The sequence below is a fragment of the Fukomys damarensis genome, unplaced genomic scaffold, assembly GCF_012274545.1.
Source record: "Fukomys damarensis isolate Sample0158 unplaced genomic scaffold, DMR_v1.0_HiC HiC_scaffold_23, whole genome shotgun sequence".
Classification (NCBI taxonomy): domain Eukaryota; kingdom Metazoa; phylum Chordata; class Mammalia; order Rodentia; family Bathyergidae; genus Fukomys; species Fukomys damarensis.
Genome location: NW_022900935.1, coordinates 58,400,300 through 58,425,486, shown reverse-complemented (window position 1 = coordinate 58,425,486; position 25,187 = coordinate 58,400,300). Strand labels below are relative to the sequence as shown.

Below are 25,187 nucleotides of genomic sequence, written 5' to 3'. Positions count from 1 at the left end.
GTGTCTGGCTCTGAGTCTGTGAATCTCCCCAGGAGCCCATGCCTCAGGGACAGCCCCAGGGGAGAGAACTATCTGCTCAGGAGGCATCATCCACATATCTGAATTAAACACCTGCAGCTCCCTTGGGCTGGAACTTGGAGCCCCGGGGTACCTCGGTGAACCACGCATTGCACCTGAAGACATGAACAGGGCTGGGGGCTGTGGATGGGGCCCCACAGTGAGGACAGAAGTGCAGGTATCTTCCCTTCCGCTGCCTCCTCTATTGCCTGCCCAGTGAGACAGTGGGGCTTCCTCCCTGGGCTAGGGCTCCCCAAGAATGGCATAGGGGAGGAGGAGGATTCTCAGGCTGATCAAAACGACACCTGCTGGCCATGTGGGGAGCACAACGGGGCCCACCCTTCACTTTCTGTACCTGTCACATCACCTTTGTCTGTGCAAGAGAGGAGGGCCCCTGGCTTGGCCAGGTGTGGAGCTGTGCATTTGCAAACCATTTATTCGGAGCAAATCATTTTCTCTTTTCCTTTTTGACAGTACTAGGGATTGACCCCCACCCATCCACCCAGGCCTAGCAGAGGCCTTGGGGTCAGAGTTTGTCCCTCATTGTTCCAGATGACCAGGAATTTCCACCTTCTGCCCGGCCCTCCTTCCTACTTCCTCCAGGTGGCCTCGTGGTGGACAATCACCCACCCACTTCTGAGCCCATGCCAGCTCCCCTGTTGCCCTGTGGTTGTCCTCTGTTCTCCTTCTCAGGACAGTCGGTCAGATCTCCGGCGATCGGACAGCAGGGTCCATGCAGATGCTATGCAGGCTTCGGGGTGAGGCCCCCGGGGGTGTGGACCGAAGTCAGGCTAACTCTCTAGACTAAGAAGAAGGCGTGTACTTTCCGGACACCTGTTCCCTAGGACTCGGGCAAAGTTGCTCTGGACTGACTCAGCCCCTGTCCCTTTCTGTCCTCTTAGTGGACACTGTTGGAGGCTGACAGGTAGTGGGATTCCGGGGGGGTGGTGAAGGGGGCGAGGCAGAGCTCCAAGGAGTCTCACCACGAGTTGCTGGTCCTTGGCATCCCCGCCGTTCTTCATGCTTGCAGCGGGTGGAGAGGACAGGGCAGAGCCGAGCTCACCCCCACCGCAGTCTCCTTGGGTCGCTGCTGTCTCCTCGAGGCTGCTGCCGCTGCCTGACAACCTGAAACCAACAACGCGCCCAGCCCCGGCACTGACCAGGAGGCGGTGCCCGGAGGGCGGGGCCTGGTCCGCCCCTCCCCTTGCACCGAACCGCCCGCCCCGCTGTTCTGGCAGCCACTTCCTACACCTGCCTTCTCACTGTCTCTCTGCGTCTACAGTCTCCAGGGCGGCGGCGGGCAGGCCTGCGTTTCCATGGGCTCTTTGGGCATCGCGCTGTGGCTGCGGCCTCTGGGGTGGGTGTCTGCACCCAGTGCCCAGGGGCAGAGGGCTGGGGAGGCTGGGTAAGGAGTTGTCCCTTGGCCTCGGCTGCCTACCCAAGTGATGCTGGGGGAGCGTCTGGATAAGCTGGAGTGTGTTCCAGAAGGAGACACCTCAGTGTTCCCCACTAGCAAAGGAAGGCCTGTCCCTGAACTCAGCATGTAGCTCGGGATGGACTGGCCCAACTACCTGAGGAGTCTACGCTGTGTGAGAAAGTCTAAGTCAGAAGCTGCAGGCTCCAGGCCTGGCGGAGTGGTGCACACCAGTGATCCCAGCTCTCCAGGAGGCTGAGGCAGAAGGATCGAAAGTTTAAGCCCAGCAAGGGCAGTTTAATGACTTAATGAGACACTCTCTCAAAATTAAAAAAAAAAAATTAAAGGCTGGGGATGTAGCTCAGTGCAAAGTTCAATCTCCAGTGCCACATGAAAAACAAACAAAACCAAACGCAGCTGTGGCCTCCGTTCTTGATCACAATAGCAACGATTATGTGATGATGCAGTCGGAGAACAGTGGTGGAAAGGTTCCTGGCCCCAGGAGGCCCCGGGAAAACAGGATTCTGTTCCCAGCTCTGCTTCTAACTTGCCAACCACCTGGAGCAGAGTTTCCCTGCTCCCTGGGCCTCAGTTTCCTGAATGCTGTGGGAGCTCTCCCTCATTTTGGGGCCCATCTTTTGTGTTCTCTGCTCCCGATGAAGCTGAGCCTAGGACCCCTGCAGAGCCCCGGGGAGAGAGCCCTGGCGGGGCTCGTGACCCATGGAAGGAGCCAGGAAAGGTAGCGTTCGCATCCCTCGAGGCTGTCTCCGGCACCTGGCACATGCCCAGAGGCAGAGGGTGATGATGCCAGCGGGAGCCCTGGGACCGGCTTCCCGAGCTGCCCCCAGGGAGCTTGTGCTGGGGACAGTTATTAATAAACAGTGGCAGGAAGCAGCTGGCAGCGTCGGGCTTGATAAATATATAAACCCTGGATAGCTTGGTGGGAACCAAACTCCCCTGCAGAAGTCTCAGGTTTTGTCCCGTTTTCTGCCCAGGCTGCCCCAGAGCTCGTGGGTTGGAGCTGCGGTGAGAATCAGGTACGTACCGAGGATGCACGGGGCTTGTCTTATAGCCCCGAATCTAGCAGGATGAGCCACGGAGGGCCCTGGTCAACTGTGCTATGGCTGTTTTTCTTTTTCTTTTCTATTCTTCCGTGTGCAAAGCCCCACCCAGAAGGGCCCATTGTGATTGATGGGGAAAACAAGACGCTTCTAGCAGCGGCTCTCAGCCCACGGAGACTCATCACAAAGTCGTCTCTACTCCCAAATATTTTCCTCCACCTGACTTCTGATTTTAGCCAAGGGAACCACCATTCCCTATACACTCACATCTTTAAGTCATTGTTGCCTCCCGCTCTCCCTCACCCTCTACCTTCTTCTGTCACGTTTCTCTTTACCTTCCCTATCAGCCTCTCCTCCCACTGCCCATGAAACTCCCAAGGCCTTACAGAGCCACAGCAAGCTCCAGGAGGAAGGGACCTGGGCTTGTGGGTTCTGTCCCGGACGCTGACTCTATCGCATCGCGCCTGTCCCTCCTCTCCATCCCCACTGCCGCGTCCTGCAGGCTTGAACTTTACAGTCTCTCGTCCAGATAAGAACAGCCCTCCTGGTCTCTTTCTCTCCGGTTGTACTCTGTTCCAGTCCACTTTCCACACCCTCGCTGTTCTATGACATCGCTGTCACTGCCTTACTTGAAATCCTGCCATAGCTCCCCACTGCCTTCCTGATGGAGTCTGTGGCCTTCCCTGCTTCCTCTTGGCTCGTCCTTTCCTGCCACCCCTGCCGCTGTCAGCCGGCCACACACATCCCCCGGAAGAGCAGCCCCCTTCTCGCACCCTCGGGCTTTGCTCCTGCTGCTCTGCCCTGGAGGCTCCCTTTTCTGGACTTGCCTGGCAAATGCTTCAGAACTCCCCTCACGCGCCACCTCCCCTTTCCTTTGGAGAACTGCCTGTCCTCAAGTCCATGCCATTCCTCTCGTCCATGTGATCTGGTGGGGTTCATCACAGCATCTGTCTCACCCCAGCCACGGCAGGATGCCAGCATGGCCTTGGTCACAGGGATCCGCCCCAGGAGATGGGTGTGACCGACACTGGACCAATCAGAGCCTTTTCCCTGGATGCCCCTGCGCTGGGAGGGAGGAGCTCTGTTTTACCTTGAGTATTACTGCTGAGACCCTGCCTAATCCTCTCCCGTCCAAGGGAAGGCACTGCACTATCACAGGAGCACGAGGGAAACCTAAGCAAAGAAGCTGTACAGAGAGAGAAATAGATGACATCACCTGAGTTGATGGATGGATCCAGCCATACCTGAAACCAGCTAAGCTTTGGTCTTCTGAGTGTCTTCAGCCAAAATAGATAGATAGATAGATAGATAGATAGATAGATAGATAGATAGATAGATAAAAAAAAATTAAAAATCTTTTCTTGATTCTAACTAGTGTTTGTTTGTTTGTTTTGAAGTATTAGGGATTAAATGCAGGCTTTCTTTCTGGGCTATATCTCCTGCCCTTTTAAAATTTTTGCTGTATTTTGAGATAGTCTTGCTAAATTGCTGAGACTAGACTCAGATTTACAATTCTCCGATGTCACCTCCCCAAGGGCTGGGATTACAGGTGTGTGCCACCACTCCCAGCTACTGACTTGAACTACTTTGAGTAGCTTTCTAAACATTCAACAACAACAGATCCCAAGGTATCCAGCCTAGGTCCTCTTTCTCTGTGCTTCTTCCTAATGACACTCACCACAGAAGATCAGAATCATCTGCCCATTGGTCCTGGTGCAGGGATGGGTACTAAATGGATATTTCTATGCCAGTGCCCAGTGAGGATCCAGTCAGTGAACGAGTGGGGTCAACAGGGCAAAGCCAGCTGGGCCACAGCTGCATTGAGATCCCCAGGCAGAAACTTCAGGTCCTCGCAAACAGCCAGCACCCCCTAAGTCACAGGACTTACCGGCTCCGGCGTTATCCACACTGCTCCTCCTCAGCCCCGGAGACTGAGGTCTAGTGAGCACCCGCCACCTGCCAGAGGCCACGTGGGGCGCTGAACCTGCAACATCACAGTAAGCTTCACATCAAGCCGGGTCCTCTGACCCAGGGAAGTCAAGGGTCTGTCTTGCTGCAGAGAGCAAAGTCCCGCTTACTTGAGAGCAGGGCCTGGCTATACATGGGCTCGACTCCCCCACTTACAGCTTGGAAGGTGAGATGGAAGAGAATTATTGAGAAAACAAAGCATTTATTGAGATGTTTTTCTCTGAAGAAGCCTCAGCATCCTCTCTAGTAGGTTTGGGGCTCTGATGCCAAAGGGACCCCGGGAAATAGATCATGTAGTAGCTCCTTGTACTCACCTGGGTCTTACCATCGGGCATGAAAGCTGTTGGGGGCCATCTGGTTCTTCTTAGGGAAGGAGGCGGTAGACATATATTGAGCAATGACTTTGAGCCCAACAGCTATGTGTTATTGCATTTACTCTCCCTAATAATCCAGGTAACAGAGGTACAGAGAGGTAAGCAATTCTATAGCCACCGCTCTACTCCAAGCTGCCATTACTGTCCTCTGACACCACGCTGCCCTCTCTACATAAAGATGTCCTCTCTGCCTCCCTCTAGCTTAGATGTGCGATCCAGCTTCTCCTTGCTTCTCTGTGATCCCAGGAGAAAGGCCAAAGCCCCAAAAGTCAGGGTCCTGCCCCACCCCGGGGGGCATGCTGTGTGCTGCTGAGTGGCTCCTCCAGACAGACAAGCCTTAATCGCACATGCACGGGTGTACCTGCATGCACTGCACACGCAACCCCTCCACCTTCACGCTTATGCTCAGTCTCTGCTTCATCCTCAAACTCACCGAGGCCCCCTGACAGCTCCTCACCCCCCGCAGTCTCAGCTGGCTCCTCCTTTTATCCCTCTCATAGTGCCCTGTAGCATCCCTTACACTGTCACTGTGCACAGCTGTCGCTTTGTATCTGTGTGTGTGTGTGTGTGTGTGTGTGTGTGTGTGTGTTAGCCTCCCATGTCTTCCAACAGCACACAGGCTCTGGCAGGGCAGGCCCGCATCTGTTTTCTTTGCTGCTCCATTCCCGGTACATGGCACAGGGCTGGGTGAGGACCATGCCATCTAGGCGGCAAGCACCCAAACTGGGTTCTTTGATTCATTGTTTGATTGACTGATTGATTGATTTTATGAGACAGGGTCTCACTAGATTGCCCCAAACTTGTGGACTCAAACTTGTGATTCTCCTGCCTCGGCCTTCCAAGTGCTGGGATTACAAATATGCACCATTGTGCTTGGTTGAATCCATTCTTGCCCTGCCTGTAAGATCCAGAAAACACTGATACCTACAGTTCCTATGTCAGTCATCAGGCCCTGGGCACCCAGAAGTGCTTGCCCCTGGGGCTCAGGATCCGGAGCTGACTCTGGTAGGCCTTTAGCATCACCTTTGTCCCCTGCTTAGGCCTCAGGGTCATCCCAGGGGCCTCTGGAGCTCAGAAAGCATTCACTGTTTCCAACAAAGAGGATCCTTCTCAGAATTCCGCTTTGGGGCCCAGTACCCAGCTACCGCACAGAAGCGAGGGTGGCAGTGATTCTCCCAGGGGCTGCAGCCAAAGCATCATTGGTTAAGAGATGTTTTTCAACCAGGTACACTGAGTAGAAAAGGTCAAAGGAGGGGCGCTCCCTTCCCTCGGATGTGCATTTATGGGGAAGGCAAAACTGTGCTCTGGACTTGAGTCTGGCCGCTTTCCAGTACTGCTCTGTGTCCCCTGCCTGGCCCGTATTACCATTTCCCAGTGCACATTCCTCACCCACAGCTCTTCTGTGCTATGCATTTGTGGTTTTGTTTTGCTCCCTTTTGGAAGGGAATAAACACAAGGCACCCGGTGAGGTCGGTGTGTGAGGCTGGTAAAGGTCATTGCTGCAAGGTGGGCATGCGCATCCTTTGATCACTGGTGTCTGCTTTGTTTTCTGCTACAACCCACTCTCTGACTCCATCCTGCCACAGTGGTGCCCTCTGGACACAGGGGGAAAGACTTGCAGGCCCCAGCAGATAGCCTCGTTTTGCAGGCCCAAAGGTCAACGTTTGAGAACCGCAAAAGAATGCACTCCTGCCTTGGCGTGGAGGTGCCAGCCCCTCACCGAGGGTCCGTCAGTGTGCCGGGTCAACACGGAGCGTGGACTTCCTCTTGGAGCACTTCATTTGGACAACCTTTCTCCCAAGTTGGGGTTTCTCCACTGTGATTCCAGGGACGCTCTGGACAGGACCGTTCTGTGAGGTAGGGACTGTCTAGTGTGTCAGAGGACACTGAGCAGCATCTCTGTCGTCTACACACCAGAGGGTGCTGCCAGGAGCAGCCTCCTTACCAGTTTTGTCAATCCAAAATGTGCCCCGATATTGCCAAGATACCACTGGGGACAAAACCACCCCTAACAGAGAGTCAGTGCTCTAAGTAGAAAGTCCCCAAGGGCAGCACAGGCTCCCTGTGTCCAGGCACAGTGACCCTGCTGTCCCCGAGGACCCTCTGTCTGCTGCCTGGATGGCAGCCCCTGGTGGAGAGCAGAGACCCAGCAGGGCCAGCTGCTCATACTGGGGGACCTGGGAGTGCCACGTAGAGCATAAACTCCAGGAGCGGGCCCTGGGCAGGCTGTCACCTCTGTCACCTGCTCCCGTGAGCCCCAGAAAGTGCCTCCCTCCCACTGTCATCTGCCACACCTGAGACATGTGGATTGAGGGTGGTGAGGTCATTCCTGGACTCTGTGACAGTCAAGCACCAATAAATGTGACATGTGATTACTGCTTGTATCAAAATCTAGCCAAAGTCTGCGACTCGGTGCTTCTCCCCACCCAAACTATGGGCACAAGGGATGGCTCTGAGTCCTTTCTCAACAAAATCCTTAAGTCTTGTTTTTGTTTTGCAGCCCTAGGGATGGAATTTTGATCGTATCACTGAGCTACATTCCCAGTCCTTTTAATTAGTATTCTTATTACTGTTATGCCAGTCTGGGGATTGAACCCCTTGCCTTTGCACTGAGCTTTGGCCCCAGCCCTTTTTAAATTTTTAAATTTTAAGGCAGGGTCTTACTCAGTCGCTAAGTTACCCAGGCTGGGCTCGCGGTCCTCCTGCCTCAGCTTCCCTGAGTGCTGAGATTACGGACATGTCCTACCTGTCCAGCTACAAAAGCTCTTTTAAAGGACACTTTGGATCACCTGACAGTCCCGGAGTCAGTGACAGTCAGGGATCTCTGGAGCAAAGTTGGCCCCAAGGTGCCTGCACTCCTCCGAACTGTTCAGTTGAGCTGTGGCTTCAGGGCACCTCCTGGAGCAGCAGCCCAGCTCACTGCCCACCTTGGAGACCCTGAGGGTCCTGTGCAGCACCCACTGCCCTGGGGGCCACAGTTGACTGCTCTGCAGGACAGGAAGTGAGCTATGTGGGCTCCCACCCTGCCCTGCCCCTCTCCAGCTCTGTGACCCGGGCAAGTCTGCACACCTCTCCTGAACCTCTGTATCCTGCTCTGCAGAATAAGGTCAGCAGGAAACTTCCAGGGACTCCGTGAAGAGTGACGTGAAGGAGAAAACACGAAAAGCTCTTAGCACAGGGTGTGTAGCAAGCACCGACTGCTGGCATTGTTGCTATTAATTTAATGGTACCAGAATGGAGGAAACAGAAAGCCTGTGGGTGCTCGTGAATAAGCTCTCTCCTCCCAGGCTTTCGGGGGCAGCAGGCTAAGAGGCCTCTAATGCGGCTGTGTGGAAAGGCACTTGGGACAGACTTTAGGTGGGTGAGGAGGGTGGGGAGGGAAGAGTAAAAAGCCTTTCCCCTCCGCAGGGCTTTGCAAGGCTGTTGTGGCCAGGGAGAGCCTGGGTTGAGGCTGTGAGCTTCCAAAAGAAGAGGCTGACTGGGAGCCTGGAAGGAGTGGTAGCCAGGGGGACACCCAGGACCAGAGCCGAAGGCTGTGTGTGCCCTCCGTGAAGTGGGCCTCCTAGTGGTCCCAGCCCTGCCACTTTCCTCTCTGTGAGGGTGGCACAGGACTGGGCTCCAGTGTGGTCCAGTGATTCGTAGGGCGGAGGCGGTCAGTGCCCCGAAGTGCTCTCCACAATCATGCTTTAAGGAAAAGCTCAGCTCCCCACTTGCAAGGTCACACCAGGGCAGTACCAAGAAGGCACAGAAGGGACACGCAGGGTCCACTTAGGCTGACTTCTCTTCCTCGCCTCCTCCTTCCTCCCCGACATTGTCTTCCTCCGCCTCCTCGTCCATCTCCAAACTCTGTTTCTTTTGCTGGGGAAGAACAGGAGAAATGTTGGTGAGGGGAAGGTCTTCCCCACCCCCCAGATGTGAACCCAAGAGGTGGAAAGCAGCCAGCCTGCTGCCTGAAGCCCCGAGAGCCAAGTACCCTGATGGTACCAGCTCCATATGGGTGAGGGCCTAGAGGATCCTGGGAAATTGCACAGTCCTGCCTCTGCTGCGTGCAGCCTGGGTTACCTTGGGTCAGTTCCTTCTGTGCTCCCGGCTTCTTTACCCCTGAGGCAGACGTGACATGTTGCAGGACTGGGCTAGTATTAGAGACAGTGTGGGGGAGATTTGGCCTAGGGCAGTGCTTTCAAATTAGCTGCAGGGGCGGGTGGTGTATGTGGAAGACAGCAGGGGCCAAATCTTCTGAGGCTCAGTTCCTCATTTAGAGTGTTTGAGCTGATGGAGCTCAGTGGTACAGCGCTTGCCTACCATGAGCAAGGCCCTGGGTTCCATTCCCAGGGCTGCAAAATAAAGTAAAATTATGAAAAGATCCATGCTGCTGTGATCACCACATTTCGTGAGGCAGGGCGCCAGCGCAGTATCTGTAGGCCACACTGCACCACAAAAGGCGACCAAGGTTACCTCTGGCCTCTGCAGGGCTGACTGGACGCGAGGTGAGGGGTGGGAGGAACCCTGGGCTGCTGGGACAGCTCGGACTCTAGTCGCCTCTGCACCACTGGCACTGCTCAGAGAACGTGGGAATAAAGCAGCTCCTATCCTCGTCTGCACCACAAACCCACACCCCGTCCTCAGGGCCAGAGGAAGGAAGAGGAGAGCGGCATCGGCAGGGGAACCAGGGACTTCCGCCCCCTCCCTCCTCAGTGACTGGGAACTGTCTCTGCCGTTCAATCGCCAAAGCAGGGCTGGCTCCCTGGGCGAGCGCTCCAGGTGGCCATGCAGGGCCAGGTCTTAGAAGGTCCCACACTTGCTGTAAGCTATGCTGTCATCACCTTGGAATTCTAAGTTTTTAAAAAAGAGGCCCACATTTTTATTTTGTATCCTTTCCTCATTATGCTGCCAGTCTTGCTTATAAAAGTGGATCCTAGAGTACCCTGGCTTGGTCATTTCTCTGTCATGGTGGACTTGAAGCTACATCCCCATCCCTCTTTAAATTTTATTTTGAGACAGGGTCTCACACTAAGTGGCCCAGGCTAGGCTCCAACTTGCAATCCTCCTGCTTCAGCCTCCTAAAGTGCTGGGTTGACAGGCATGTGCCACCACACCCTGTTCCATCTTGGCATCTTATCTGTGTACCCCTAAGTGCAGTGACACAGAGGGACAGGGTCTTTTCCTTCCTCTGCCCTTTGGTACGGAAGAGGACCCAGAAGGTGACAAGACACCACCATCACAGCTTGATCCCCTCACTTTCCAAACAGGAAATGAGGACCCGAGAAGAGCAGGCTTCCTGCCTGGTCGGTACAGCTAGAAAGTGCTTTAGAACCCGGGCCAAAGGCAGAGGGGCTGATCCAAGTCATACTCCTGACACCAGGCTGGGTACCGAGAGAGTGGCACCCAGGTGAACGCCGTAGCCCTGTCCTGCCTGGATGTCAAGGCTCTCGCGCCTTGCAAAGCTCATTGGTCCCCAGGACCCTCATCCAGGTGGTGCCACGCATGCTCAGAGCGCCTGCCACGGATGGGACTGCAGCACCCCAGGAGGCGTGGGGCACAGTGCCTGCTTGGAGACAGGACTACTTGAGAGAGAGTAAGTTTTCCCACTCACATGAGGACACCTGGGAGGTCAGCCAGCCGGTGACAGGTGGCTCCCAGCCCTCAGCCCACCCAGGCCCCGCCAAGGCCCTTACGGCTTTTGCTGTCTTATGCATGGCCTCCGCCTCCTTCTTCTTCAGCTCCGTGAAGACGATGTCGAAGAACTCCTGCTCAGCCTTGGCGACCATCTCCTCCAGGTTGGTGGCCAGCTCCTCGTCCTTCTGGTCTTCGTCCTTGCCCTCCGCCTTGCCTTTCTCCTTCAGCCGCATCTCTTTCTGCCTGGCCTCCAGGATCTTCTCCCGCCGGGTTTCTCGTTCAAATATCTGGGCCACAGTGGAACCGAGGCCAATGGAAGGGGTGGGCAATGAGCAACTCCGGCCCGGGGCCAGGCTGGGCAGCTCCTCAGTTCTCCCCACCCTGCACACAGGGCTGGCGTCCAGGAGGGAGGGCTGAATATCGGCATCAGAGGCTGGAGCCAGGACACCAAGCTACTCCGTCCGAGGACACCGAGTGCACAGACCACAGGGTGCAGAACCTCTGGTGGGCTTGGTTACGGGTCATGGTGGCTGTGGGCCCAACAAAGGACCAGCTCAGGGGGGAAGCTGCCCTGCCTCAGGCAGAGCCAAGCAGCTCTCCCAGACCTCAGCATCAGGGCCTTCCATTCCACGGTGCACACCTGGGCCCTGGGGAGTGTGTGTGCTGTTTGAAACTGGACAAATGGACCCAGTTAAACCATTTGATGTGCAGCTGGAAAACCAAAGCCTGGGGAGACAAAGTGACTTGCCCAGGGCCCCTGAGCTGCAGAGTACTGAGCAAGGGCAGGTGAACCCTGCTAAGGCCCAACCCCAGAGCTCAATTTAGGGCCCCCGGCGACCCCATCAAACTTGTGTACCTCTTCCCAGGAAGTGGAAAGGAGGGGGCAAGTTTCTCTCTGCTGAGGCTGCTCTCTGAGACAGGGCCAGGTCAGGACATGTGGGGACCCTGCTGCCGGGCCTGTACTTACGGAAGAAGCTATGTTCTTCTCATTCCTCTGGAGGGTGGAGAGCCCACTGGAGACTTCCAGCAGGGTGGTCGTCCCCTGCTGGGAGCCACAGGCAATGAGACAGCCGTTGTCCTGTACCCGGAGGCAGAAGAGGGCCTCGTCACACACCTGTTGGAGGGTCCAAGCAGCCCCGGGGGGGCAGGCAAAGTCATGTTTGTTTAACTAATGGCATGTGGGGAGGCTTAGCTCCTCACTTCTAATCAGACACCCTCCACAACACCCTACCCCACAGGGTGAAGTGCAAACTCAGAGCTCCAGCCTCATTTCAGTCCAGTCCCATCCAACTTGTGGAACTCTCATGGCCTGCCACAGCCCCAACCATGGCTTTGCCAACAGGAGCTCAGGTTTGAAGGGCCAGCTGCCCAGAGACCTGTCCAAGGGCCTGAAAGGACACAGCTCGGGGCAGCGGTGGCGGTCTGTTTTAATTTCCTCAGGGTGACTCAGCCATGTCACCAGGGTGCCGAGTCCCCTTACCTCTGCAGCAGCACAGGCTCTCCGGGCAGGAGCTGCAGTTGGCCACTGTGTGAATAACCTAGAGCGGCCTGGACGCAGACACACCCGGCCACACACAGTGGAGCACAGATGCTTACACTACACCACACTCACACCTAGCCCCATGCCCGTACAGAAAGGGCCTAGAGGCATGTGGGGGGGATGCACGTGACCTTCAGGCTGAGGGCAGGGTCAGACTGCTTGAACAGAAAGTCCCAGATGTCCAGGGTCCCATCCATCTTGGTAGTGAAGAACACTGCCGGCCTCACGGGGCTCCAGGCACCGTCCGTGAGATAAGCCATGTGGTACCTGCGGGAGCCGGTTCCTCACGTCACGTTCTGCCTTGGGTTTAGCTTCCAGCCCCGCCAGCCCCTCGGGCTGCTCTTTGCAGGGCTCTGGATAGGGGGCTTCCTGTGGGCCTAGCCGCTGGACACACGGAAGCAGTCAGAGGAGGGGCAAGTCCAGGAAAGGGCATATCAGGGTATCAGGGAGGGGTATACTTCCTACTTAGTCTGATTTGGGTTTTCTAACATTTTGCGAATGCTGAACATTAAACACACACACATGTACCTCTGCGCATGTGTGCATGAGCAAGTGTAGTCATGCACGTACACATGCACACAGTAGGGACAGAATTTCCCACTAAACCCCGTCTTCCTTTATCCTATAGGGGTACAACCATAGCCATGGTGGCCACACCAGAGACTACATTTCCCAGTCTCCTTTGCAACTGAGTGGACAGTTAAGCTACGGTAGGAGAAATGACCAATACCAAAGAACTCTGGAGATTTTTGACAAACAATAAATAATTTTTCATACAGCTATATCCCAGATATCGCATGGGACATACTCATACTAAAAAAACAATCATTATTCTTTTCTGAAATTCAGATTTATCTAGGGATCCTGTATTTTTCTTTGCTAAATTTTATTACAGGCGGACTTACAGAGGCTCTGAGCTGGCCCCCTCTGTGCCTTTTCCTCCTGTCCCCAGTCCCCCCGTCCCTCCCTTACTTGGTCCACATGATGGATGACTCCCGGCTGTCTTCAGACCAGACGCGGGCCGTCCAGTCCCCAACCGTCAGGAAGTTCTTTGGGTAGAAGGGGTTTCTCTGAAGGGCGTAGATGGGGCCATGGTGGCCCGAGAAAGTACACACAATCTTCTCGGCCGATGTCTTGGCCTTGCGGTTGCAGGAAATGACGATGCCCTGCTCAGTGCCCACCATGAACTTGGTTGGCTATGGAGGGGGTGACAAGAGAGGAAGGGCCATGGGACATCAACTCATAGGCTATGACTGGCATAGCCAGCAGCCTGCCCACGGGTTGGCAATGCTAGAAAACACCTTGTTTTAAGCTCTGCTCAGACTGTGCTTCCCACAAAACAGCTGTCCCGCTCTTCTCAGCCTCCAAAGGCCCTTGCTTTGGGAAACACGCTCACTGAAGCACTCCTAGCTCCTCTGGTCACTGGAGGACACCAGGAGCCCCCCTCACGAAGCATCCACTAAGCATTTGCCCTAAGCATCCTGAATGTTACCGAGTAAATGAGCTCAGATCAGGATGCAGGGTGGACTGGCTCATTGAGAAGGCAGGCAGACTCTAATCTGGAGGAACAGTGACAGTAGCCCCAGCAGTCTGCTGGGCACTCAGAGCGGGTGGCCACCCGACTCTTGGGAAGCCACCGGGGGTCAGGGGGAAGGGCTGGCCGAGCTGAAGCCCTCAGCAAGAGAGATTACATGTACAGTAGTTAACCCAGAAGGTTCTGGGGCACCGTGTGCTACCTTCAGCGTCTTCAAGCACACAGGTACACACACCACTGCCTCGTTCCCCTTGCCTGGGACACTTTCCCCTCAGTCATCTGCTTGGTGAGTTCTTACTGCTTTCAGGGATCTGCTCACATCTCACCTTCCCAGGCTGCTCGGTTTCTTTTTCTTTCTTTTTTCTTTTTTTTTTTTTTGGTACTGGGAATCAAACTCGGGTCCTTGTGCTTGTAAGGCAGGCGGCAGAACCACTGAGCTAAATCCCCAGCCCTCATTTTCATATTTACACTGCTCCCCTCAACCAACTCACCACTCCCAAGCCGCCTTACTCTGCTCTCCGATTCTGTCCCCACAGCCCCCACCACCTTCTAGAACAAGTGTTTCCTTTGTTTTTTGCTGTGCCCCACAATTAGAAGTCCAGCTCCTTGAGGGCAGGGATATTTGTCTCTTGGAACAGTGCCCTGTGTGAGCAGCAGTTTGAAGGATATTTGTAAATAACTTGAAATGTGGCCTGAGAAGAGTCCCCAGCCCAGGCCCCAGTGACTTCCCCACAACCCACTCCTCTCTGGGAGGGGACACAGGGCCTTGAGAACACCAGCCCATCCACCTGCCTCGCAGGTACACGGTCCTGAGTTCGAACCCTTGTACCAAAAACAACAACAACAGAAAACAAAACAGAACACCAGCCTGTGAGTGCTGAAGTCCTTCCAAAAGTCCCTCCAAAACTGGGAGGCCAGTGTACACCCAAGTCCATAGTGGAATTAGCCACTGTAGCCAAAAGGTGGAAGCAACCCGTGTCCCTAGGCAGATGAATGACTAAACACGATTGGTGCATAGGTATGATGGAATAAAATTCAGCTTTCAAAAGGAAGAGAATTCTGACACACGCTCTAGCGTGGGTGAGCCTTAAGGGAATTACATAAAGTGTGATAAGCCAGTCACAGAAAGGACAAATATTTTATAATTCCAGTGATAAGAGGTTCCTAAAATAGTCAAACTCAGAAAAAAACGGTAAGTAGAATGGTGGTTGCCAGGGGCGAGGGTGGAGGGAAGGGGGAAGTTGTTCAATGGGCACAGAGTTTCAGTTTTGCAAGATGAAAAAATGTTCTGAGTCCGGCATGGTGGTGCACACCTACGACCCCAGAACTCTTGGGGACTGAGGCGGGAGGGTTGGCAAGTTCGAGCCCAGCCCAGTTTAGTGAGACTCGGTCTCAAAATAAAAAAAAATAATAAAAAAGGTCAGGGAATGGCGATGGTTGCACAACAGTGTGGATGTAGTGAACACTGCTGAATGGAGCACTTTGAACTTGTTAAAATGGTACATTTTGTGTGTCTTTTTTTGAAGCACAGTTTTAAAAACATGCAAACCGGAGATGTAGCTTAGTGGTAAAATGCTTACTGAGCATGCACAGACCCTGGGTCCCATCCTGCTCCCCACACGGAAGGAAGGAAGGAAGGAAGGAAGGAAGGAAAGGCAGAAGGGAGTGAAGTGGGGGAGGGAAGCAGGAAGCCCCTACATAAACTACAAAGTTTTGCATCATTGGTGTAAGAAAAGACTTTAGGAACAAAATCTCAGTCACATGGGACCCAGCACAAAGAATCAACATGTGGGATCTCATTTTATTAAAAAGCTTCTGCACAGTGATTCTGCTGCCTGCCTCGCAAGCACAAGGACCCGAGTTCGATCCCAGGTACAAAAAAAAAAAAAAAAAAAAAAAAAAAAAAACAAACTTCTGCACAGAAAGGGAAACCACCAACAGAGGGAGAGAAGAGACAATCTACAATATGGGGAAAAAAATTTTACCAGCTGTTCCTCAGCCAAAGGTCTACTATCTAGAGTATTTAAAGAACTTTTAAAAATCAGACCTCCCAACTTTAAAGGCCCAGTCACAAAATGGGCATCTGAAATGAACAGGCACTTCTCAGATGAAGAAGTAGAAACAGCAAATAAACATATGAAGAAAATGTTCCCCATCACTGGTCATTCGAGAGGTGCGGATGAGAACAATGTTGAGATTCCACCTCACCCCAGAAAGAATGGCTGCTATCACGGTATTAACTGATAACTAATGCTGGCTGTGGGGAGAAAGGAACCCTTCCCCACTGTTGGTGGGAGTGCAGACTGGTGCAGCCACTGTAGAAATCAGTATGCAGATATCTGAAAAAACTCGGATTACAGGCCCCATATGACCCAGCTATTCCCCTTCTGGGTATCTTCCCAAAAGAATTAAAAGCATCTGGATGCACACTGAGGCCATACTCTTAGGTGAAATAAATAGGGCACACGGGCATAAACAACAAATTATTTCTCTGGTGTGAGAAACTGAAAGTGTAAACGAGGGCCAAGATTCCTAACAGACATTTTAAAGTAGGAAGAAGATGTTCAAAGGGGAAGGGGAACTAGGGAAGAGGGGCAGGGGAAAGGAAAGACAGGAAAGCAAAGGGAGGACAGGGGAATGGGGAAAAAAATCAAGACAGGCACAAACTCCTAATGATGAACGTGACCGTAAGGTACACCTAAAACGTACCAATACATTCGTCAAACAAACATACAAACAAAGCTGTGTGTGAAAGGAAAGTGAGGAGAGCAGACTGGAGAGGCCCTGAGGGGTGAGTCATCAGTCGAGCCCCTCAGGGCCTGTACCAAGCTTTTCCGGAAGGAGGGCGTCCAGAGCCACAAGGCTGGGAACATCTCTGGCCTCGGGCTTTATGGAGGGGTGTGGGTTTGAGTCCAGCCTCACCCTGCGAAGGGGGACGTAACAGCCTCGCTGGCACTCATCCTAGTTATCAGGAAAGCGGGGATAATGACATCACCTCACGTGGTGGGTATGGATGGTTACACAGGCTCACTTTGTCCAGCGTACTGTGTACTCAGTGAGGGACACGCATGGAATCATGAGCGCTCTTCATGGTGTGGTCATTATGTCCATCACATGGCCTGGGGTAGCATGCAAGTCAGAATGCTTTTCCGAGTCTCCATCCAGTGCCTTGACCAATGTTGGGGGTCAGCTGAATTGCGCTGCATCTCATCCCACCAGTGTTCATTCTCCAGCCTTCAATGGGGACACTCAGGGCAGGTGTGAGGCCAGAGCTCCCAGTGTCCTAGCAGTGATGTCACATGACCCGAAGGCAACGAGTGACACCTCCAACTGGGGACCAGGCCTCAGCTTCAACAAGATATAAACCAGCGTCGGGGACTTAGCTCAGTGATTCTGCCACCTGCCTCACAAGTGCAAGGACCTGAGTTCCATCCCCAGTACCAAAACAAACAAACAAAAAAGATGTAAACCAGGATCCAGCCCAAGCCAAGAAACCAGCTGGAAAAGTCACTTTCTTGTCTTGCATTACAGAGGGAATTTTCATTTGGTGCTTCTAGAAGGTTCCCTCCTCTGACACATTAACATTATTGCTCAGTTTGGAGATTCCTTTCTTGTTCCTTCTTAGTTACTAAGTTCAATGTCTGTGCTCTGGTTTTCCAAGGACCTCCCTCAAATCTCCTTTTCCTCCCCAACACCTTCTTTCTTCCCCATGGGAAAGGAAGTGACCAGCCCCGGACCCTATGTGAAGCAGGGGGCAGTCTGGGTCCTGGTCAGGGCTCTCCCACTGAGTCCTGTTAAATCTGTCTTCTCTTCTTCAGCAGGGCTGCTGGCCAAACTGACAGGCTGGAGACTAGAATGGCTTCCTTCCTCAAGGAGCTCTGCTGCCCCCTTCTGGAAGTCTGCTATAAAGACCACACAGGTGGAGGAAGGGCCTTTTTGGGGCTGGGGCTGTGCCTGGAGCCACAAGCATCTGCTGTACTAGCCTTGGCCTGTCCTTACCCTGGCAAGGAAGGTCAGGGAAGGGAGAGCAAGGAACACTCACCAAGGTAGACTCAAACTCCAGGGAGATGGCCCCCAAGGCGTTTTCCAGCTGTTCCTTCTTGGTGATGTCCAGGATCACCACCTCGGTGGGCTCGCTAATCTTGCGGATGTCCCACCACATGACCTGTAGGAGGCAGGGGTGATTCTGAGACCTCAAGGTCCCTCGGTTCCCGTGGCTTCTGTCCCTGACCTGCCTATGAGAACAAAACACATTTTGAGAATCGCTGCTGAGGGCCATGGGTCCCAAACCCAACTGGTCATCAGCGTCATTGGCAAGACTGGCAAAAACACTCCAACCTTACGGCATCAAAATCGCCAGGTACCGACCTGGGAGTGTGGGTTCTTCCAGTTCTCCACATGTAGAAAAATCTAGCAATGTGAAAAATGGACATACAGTTTGAACTAAAGGTCCTACTGCCAGGAATGGGAGCTGCAGATCTTCCCGTATGTGTGTGTGTGTGTAACAATCTAGGTACAAATACACTCATGCTATGCTTTTTCTGATAATGGCAAAATATAAAATCTGTTTAAATAAATTATAATATGCCCCTACACTCCAATCCTTAGCAGGCACAGTGAAGTGGTTTGTGGGGTATGAAACTCTCTCTGAGATATGCTAAATGAACACATCCGGTGCAGGACACTATGGGAAGTGTGCAGAAAGAGTCAGAATGGGCAGAGACTATCTGAAGGCAGAAGAAGGAAACCAACCCCATCCTTCAGGTAGAAGCAGGGAGGTTGGACAGAGGAGAAAGGAAGGCATTCCACTGTCTGCCCTTTTGCACCTTTGAGATTTTGCTCCACGTGCATGTTTTACCCACTGTCACCATAAAAATGCAATGGGAAAGGGAACATTCCCACAGCAATCCTGGTGGGAACCAGGGGAGGCACAAGCCCTCTGCCCTCAGGGGCCTGGCCAGGTGGTACCTGCCCATCTGTGGATGCCGAGAAGCACTCAGTGCCTGTCTTTGACTGCAGCCAGATGGAGCCGTACACGGGGTCTCGATGGCTGAACTCAATGGTGGACAGCTCTGCCACCAGGCTGCCCTTCCTGGTGTCCCAGAAGGCTGATGAGGAGGGAGACAAAGGAGGTAAGGAGAGGCGGGGATAGGGATGGAGGAGTGCTGCTTCTCTGGGCTTGGTAGGTGTGCAGGTTTTTGCAGCACCTAAGAAATCTCCAGAGAGATTTCCAAGGAGCGAGCTTCATTCTTCCGTTACAGCCCTAAGCTGTGCGTCACCCTGGGTCCTGGGGAAGCTGTGGGAACAGGCCAGGCTCTGTCCACCGGGAGTCCGGAGAGGACTGGAGAGTACAGCCTGGCCTGTGATTGCTGCTGCAGAGGGGAGGTGACAGGAGCTAAGCGGAGGCTGCGCCTTGGGATGCAGAGAGCCAGGCAGAGGGGACAGCTGAGCCTCCCTTGGGGGGGGCGTGAGAGGCCCCTGGAGGCAAATTTGCCTGCTAAATCCACTCCCTCCCTTTTCTCCTCTGCGCCTTTGCTGGCTCCAGAAAGACCCCCAGGAGGAGCCAGGTTTTCTAAGTGCTTGGCAAGGAAAGATGCGAGGCTTCTCTGCTCTCTGGGCTGATCGATGTGTTTCCCTTTCCCCGGAGTGTAGGAGGAGGGCCCGCCCTCTCGCGCACAGCCCTTTCCAGGAAGGCTGGTTTTGTGAAATAACCGAAATACTTCGTTCATAAGCTTTGACTTAACATCCCCCAAGTCCGGGGCGTTCTCTTGTGTTTTCTTGGCTCAACTTGCCCTGCTTGGTAAAGCATGATTCACTGTGGGACTCAGCGGTCCCAGACACCCCTTCTGAGGCCCCGTCTTACAGCAGCAGGGCCAAGAGCCCTGGCTGCTCCGAGCCTCACAAAAAGCCACTGAAAGGCGTTAGGAATAATGAGTGCTGCAGGCTCCTGAACAGATCATGGCAAAGGCGCTCGGGGCAGTCTTGGGCGCGCAGGCACCCAGGTAATCGGGCAGGGAAACGCATGGGAGTCGGTGTCTATTCCACGGCCTGAGCACCGTCTCGGGAGGAGGAGGCAGCAGGTCTGGGAGGGAGACCGGGGCTGAGAAGGCCCAGGGCAGCTGGCCACAGAGGGCTTCGGAGAAGTTCTCAGCTGTCCCGGCTCCTACTCCTGAAGACGAAGAGCAAGAGAAGGTGGACAGAATGGGGAGCCCCTGGCAGGCCTGTGACGGTTAACCTGTGTTAAGCCTGGCTGGCTTGAGAGCCTCTGCGGAGATTAGTAAAGTACGCTTCTGCATGTGGCTGGTGGGGCTTGGAGACCATATCTGGTCCTGACCCCTTCCTCTCTGTCTCTTCCCTCTCTGCTTCCTGGCTGCAATGTACGGAGCAGCTCTGCCAGGATCTCACTATGTAACCCAGCAGGCTGGTCTTGAACTCACTATGTAGCCCAGGCTGGCCTTGAACTTGCAGTGATCCTCCTGCCTCAGCCTCCTGTGTGCTAGGATTACAGGCGTGCGCCACCATGCCAGCCTTACTAGGAATTTTTTAAAATAAGCTCTCCAGGTGGGCCATCAATAAAAAGAGCAGAGTAAGGACTTCCCCAGGTTTTCCATAGTAACAATTTGAAACCTGGCAAAAGATGTTCAGAATCAATTTGTGTCAGCATTCTGTAAATTAGCCAAAGGCTCACAGCAATCTGTAGAGGTATTCAAGAAAAATAGTTGATGGGCGGGGGATGTAGCTCAGTGGCACTGTGCCTGCATGGAAAGAGCAAGGGCCTGAGTTCAATCCCTGGTACAAAAAATCAATCAATCAAATCAAATCAAGAAGAATGGTTAAATCTTGATAAGAATGACTCTCGTGGCACTTCAACTAGCTCTAGCTAAGATATATGCTTTCCAGTTCCATGGTACCCTAGAAAAGCAACATCCCAGCCTGGCATAGTGGTACATAACTGTAATCCCAGCAGTCTGGGAGGCTGAGGCAGGAGGACTGCAAGTTTGAGTCTAGCTTGGGTACTTTAGTGACTTAGTAAGATCCTGTCTCAAAATAAAAAATAAAAGTAAAGGGTGAAACCAGGCATGGTAGCACAGGCCAATAACTCCAGCATTCAGCTGGCCTAGGCAAGAGGATCACCATGAGCTCAACGCCAGCTTGGGTTACACAGTTAGGTTCAAGGCCACTCTGAACTACATAATGAGATCCTGTCTCAAAAAAACAAAAACAGCTACAGAAATAAATTTTAAAAGGCCAGGAATGCAGTTCAGCATGAAGACCCTGGGCTTGGTCCCTAATACTGAAAAAGAAAAAGCACTGAAAAGAAAAGTAACAGCCTGCACTGCTGGTGTAGCCTGGCAGCCACAGGCAGGAGCAAAGGGACTGGATGAGCTCTTTCAAAGTCCGTGACCCAAAGCCTGCCCTGACTTGGCCTGTCCAGCAGCTCCCTAGAGCACCCGTCCTGGAAAGCTGTCTGTACCTCACTTTACTCAGAGTCTGTTCAGTGCAAGTCTTTTCCTCAGAGCACAACTGTGGAAACTGAAGCTGTGGATAACTGGTGGGACAGACAGGGGCCTGGCCAGAAAGCTTCCACGGCAAAGCCGGAGCACCAGACGTCCACAGGGGCCTTGAGAAGCTGAGCACCAGAGGCCACATGCCTGCGCTGGTGATGTCACTGCCCAAAACTCAGTCACACTCAGGAGGGAGCAGCTACGGACTGCTGCACCGGGCATACATTCTATGTCCTTCTCGGGAGGGACAAGAGCGATGTTCTCCAGGAGGGGCAGAGTGCTGAGCCGCAAAAGAAGCCTTGATGAATGTAAGATGATTGAAGTCACAAAAAGTAGCTTTTCTGACTAAAATGGAAGAAAACTCGAAATCAGTAACTAGCAGAGAATTGGAAAATTCCAAGATAGCTGGAAAACAAACACACTCTTAAGAACCAATGAGTCAAAGAAGAAAGCAGAAGGGAAGCCGGAAATACACTGACATAAACAAACACGAAAACATGACAAACCACAAGGTACGGGTGCAGCTCGAGCAGTCACAGAGGAAAGATTCAGGGCTGTGAATGCCTGTATTAAACAAAACAGAGACAAACAAACCCAAAGCAAGTGCTGGGCTGCAGCTCGGAAGCAGAGCTCCTGCCTTGTATGTTCGAGGCCTAGGGTTTGATCATCGGCTCCACAAAAGCAAAAAACCAAGTGAAACAAAAAACTGTTCTAAACTTTCACCTTAAGAAATAAGAAAAAGAAAAGCAAATTAAACCCCAAATATACAGAAGGAAGGAAATAATAAAAGTTAGAATGAAAAAAATAAGTGAAGTGAAATTTCTGAAAGTCTAAGAAAGGGCTAGGGATTTAGCTCCGTGGTGCCGCCACCTGCCTTGCAAGTGCAGGGTCTCAACTTTGATCCCGGGTACAAAAAAAAAAAAAAAAAAGTCTGAGAAAATCGATAAAGTCAAAGTTGGTTCTTGAAACAAAATTGACAAGACATTTAGCTGGACTGATGAAGGGGTGGGGAGTAAGAGAAGGCTCCAATTACAAAAACCAGGAGCAGAATAGAAGATGTGACAACCAGCTTTACAGAAATGAAAATGATTATAAAGGAATACCATGAACAATTAGACGCCAACAAATTACATAATGTAAGTGAAATGGAAAAGCCCCTAGAAAGACAGAAACTACCAAAATAGGTTCAGGAGAAACAGAAAGTCTGAAGAGATCTATAGTGAGCGAAGAACTTGAATTAGTAATTCTAAAACCTGCCACACAGAAAAGCCCAGGTCAGGCATAGTGATGTGTATGCCCAGCCACCCAGGAGGCTGAGGCAGGAGGATGGCAAGCATGAGGCCAGCCTGGGCATTCATGAAACTCTGACTCAAGATAATACATTGAAAGGGCTGGGATGTGTCTCAGTGATATGGAACCTTTGGATTCAGTCCCTAGTACTGAAAAAAAAAAAGGCCTGGGACTAGATGGCCTTCCTGGTGAATTCTTCAAACACAGAAACAATTAGTGCAAATTCTTGCAAAAGAGCAGAAGGTGGGGGGCTCTTTCCAACTCCTTCTATGAGGCCAGTATCACCACACCCATTACCATGTAGGTTTCCCCCATGCCTCTCCCAACATGGGACTCCTCAGGGGGCTCATCTCTCTATGGCTGTCCCTAGTTGACTGTTCCTCGATTCTACTTGAACTGTAGTTTTCAGGAACTTTTTCTTTTGAACTAATGTTAGACTTGCTTGAATGATTACAGCTGGAGACCTCACCGAGTGTCGGCAGAACTCAACTCACAGCACCCAGGTGGTCAGCGACCAGAAGGCCCACCCCCGTGGTCTGGCAGCTGGCTGAGCACTGGGTTCCCCCTTACCTATCTGCCCATTGTAGCAGCCCCCCAGGAGCACGTGTGAATCTTTGGGGTTGTACTCCAAGGTTACCAGTGGAGAAGATGGCTTCAGGGCCATTTCAGGCCTATTGGGGTTTTCTGTAAAGCAAGGGGGGAAATGACTTCATCAGGCCTGCACAGAAAAAGACAGTGTCAATTAGTTTACCTCCTACAGGCAGGCAGGCAGGGATAGAAGCCACTCTGTTCCTTCTCCAGGCTGCATCTCTGGGTCCCTAAGCCTGAATTCTGGTCATGGCTTTATTTGGGAGGGGGGTGGTTAAGAGTAGGGTACATGCACATGTTTAATTCCAGCTCTAGTCCACTTTCTGGGGTTGGTGTGAAAGGAGGTTTTGACCCAAAGGTTTTTACATAAGTCAGCTCTTCCCCAACTACCTTACCCCAGGTCTGTGGCCTGGGGGTGAGCTGGCGTCCACCCTGGGGGACTACCCTAAGGACACACCGAGCTGCGTGAGCCAAGTTCAGTGTCACCCACTTCCTGTAACAGTGGGGCTGTGGATAGAAGGCTGAGAGCCCCCCCGCCAGGCTCCTGCCCGGCAAGCCCTGGACACTGTGGTCTGGGCCTGCAGGTGACCCACTGCCCCTGCCAGCCGCAAGCGAAGGGCAAGTGACAAGAAAGATGGGCTGGAGCATGAGCTCCCTTCCCTCCGCTTGCGCACCTCTCCGTCTGCTAGGCATTGCTCTGAAATGCTTAGGAGCCAATAACTGGCGCCTCAAGGTGTCAGGTTTCAATGCTCCAGATAAAGAATCAGGAATTGGGGGGCTGGGATGTGGCAATAGAGCGCTTGCTGAGCATGTGTGAAGCCCTGGGTTTGATCCCCAGTACTGCAGGTGGGCAGGAGAGGTTGGGGAGAGGGAGGAAAGAAAGGAGAATCTGGAATTTGCCGCCTCTGCTCGGCTCCTCCGCCCTCTGTGGCCAGCAGGACCCCTCTGCTTCTCACCCAGGTCCCAGATGTAGGACTCGTGGCTCATGCCTGCAGGTGCCCGCTGAAAATCCAAACAAGAATATGCTACTGCCAACTTCCGGTTGCCATCCGGGTGCCAGGAGAGGTGTGTGGCCGTCCGTTTGATTTCCTGGGGATCTCTGTAAGGACAGAGCAAGGGAGGCAGGAGACTGGAGGGTGGGACTCCCCTAATTCCTTATTCACTAGGTTTTTGTCTTTAAACTATTCAAAACTCATAAGTGCAAGGGGCCCAAGTTCGATTCCCCGGTACCAAAAAAATAAATAAAATAAAACATTCAAATGCATCTAAGTAATCATCTTCACTCAGGGAAATCTACTTTTAAAACAAAGTGACAAGATCCTCATAAATGAAAAACCAGTCTCACCGGCCATAAATAGAAGATAATAACAAAAATTAAGACAATAGAAACAAAAGATTAAAGTCTAGTTTAACACTTTTTCCTGCTGAAAGTTTTGAAGCTGGGTGTGGTGGCACATGCCTGTGATCCCAGCACTCTGGGAGGCTGAGGCAGGAGGATTGCAAGTTTGAGCCCAGCCTGGGTAATTCAGTGACTTACTGAGGTTCACTCTCAAAACAAAAATTTTAAAGAGAATTAAGATGTGTTATATATATGTACCAACTCCTCTGTATTATGATCAATGATGGAATCACTATGTACTGCAAGTATGGAACAATAAGAAAATTAAATTAAATTTTAAAAAATTAAAAAGGGCTAGGATGTAGCTCAGCATGAAGGCCCTGGCTTCAATTCTCAGCACCATTAAAAAAAGGGGGTGGGGAGCTTTGAGCACTTGATCTAATCTTCTGTGGAGATTAGAATAAAAAAGGGGTGGGAACCAGCCACTGTCCTCCTTGTGTGCTGGAGTGGTTTAAAAACATCCATCCACACAAAACCCTGTACGTGACTATTTATAGCAATCGTCAAAACTTGGAAGCAACTGAGGCACCCCTCGGTAGCTGAGTGGATAAATCTTGGTACGTCCAGATAGTGGACTGTCATTCAACACTAAAAGACACCAGCTGTCCATTGCCTTTTCTCTTTTACTTTCCTTTTTAGTTTTATTTTAGGGTTCCCTATTTTTAATGTTCATACAGAGATTTCTTTAACTGAAATACCGAATAGTTTCTTTGGTGCAAAAACTATAACAGTACACAGGATCCTAATGAAATAATTAATAATGTGAAATAGGAAGTAAAGGGCTAAAGGTATAGGGAAGGTGGGAAGGGTGGGGGAAAGGTAATAAGGGAGAGGAAAAAAA

The 25,187-nt window shown here is 52.3% G+C and overlaps 2 protein-coding genes and 1 long non-coding RNA gene across 9 annotated transcripts in view; 1 reads left to right on the top strand and 2 right to left on the bottom strand.

Annotated features, from left to right (window-relative positions):
* Kif19 (kinesin family member 19) overlaps positions 1-1,182 on the bottom strand; it is a 28,804-nt gene extending 27,622 nt beyond the window's left edge. For all 7 annotated transcript variants that reach the window (XM_033767311.1, XM_033767313.1, XM_033767312.1 and 4 more), the window contains exon 1: positions 1,041-1,182. In XM_033767311.1, coding sequence (XP_033623202.1) covers positions 1,041-1,079 — 39 coding nt within the window. In that variant the 5' untranslated portion in view covers positions 1,080-1,182. The remainder of the gene's footprint in view (positions 1-1,040) is intronic.
* A 15-nt stretch (positions 1,183-1,197) lies between these two features.
* On the top strand, positions 1,198-3,802 carry LOC117287300. Its single transcript, XR_004518535.1, has 3 exons — positions 1,198-1,414; positions 2,467-2,508; positions 3,669-3,802. It is a non-coding gene; the product is annotated as an uncharacterized LOC117287300 (long non-coding RNA).
* A 4,278-nt stretch (positions 3,803-8,080) lies between these two features.
* Dnai2 (dynein axonemal intermediate chain 2) overlaps positions 8,081-25,187 on the bottom strand; it is a 35,572-nt gene continuing 18,465 nt past the window's right edge. Inside the window, exons 6-14 of the mRNA XM_010630714.3 lie at positions 23,904-24,046; positions 22,930-23,043; positions 18,533-18,672; positions 17,607-17,729; positions 13,003-13,226; positions 12,162-12,297; positions 11,458-11,604; positions 10,550-10,777; positions 8,081-8,732 (exon numbers count right to left, since the gene is read on the bottom strand). Coding sequence (XP_010629016.1) covers positions 8,643-8,732; positions 10,550-10,777; positions 11,458-11,604; positions 12,162-12,297; positions 13,003-13,226; positions 17,607-17,729; positions 18,533-18,672; positions 22,930-23,043; positions 23,904-24,046 — 1,345 coding nt within the window. The 3' untranslated portion in view covers positions 8,081-8,642. The remainder of the gene's footprint in view (positions 8,733-10,549; positions 10,778-11,457; positions 11,605-12,161; positions 12,298-13,002; positions 13,227-17,606; positions 17,730-18,532; positions 18,673-22,929; positions 23,044-23,903; positions 24,047-25,187) is intronic.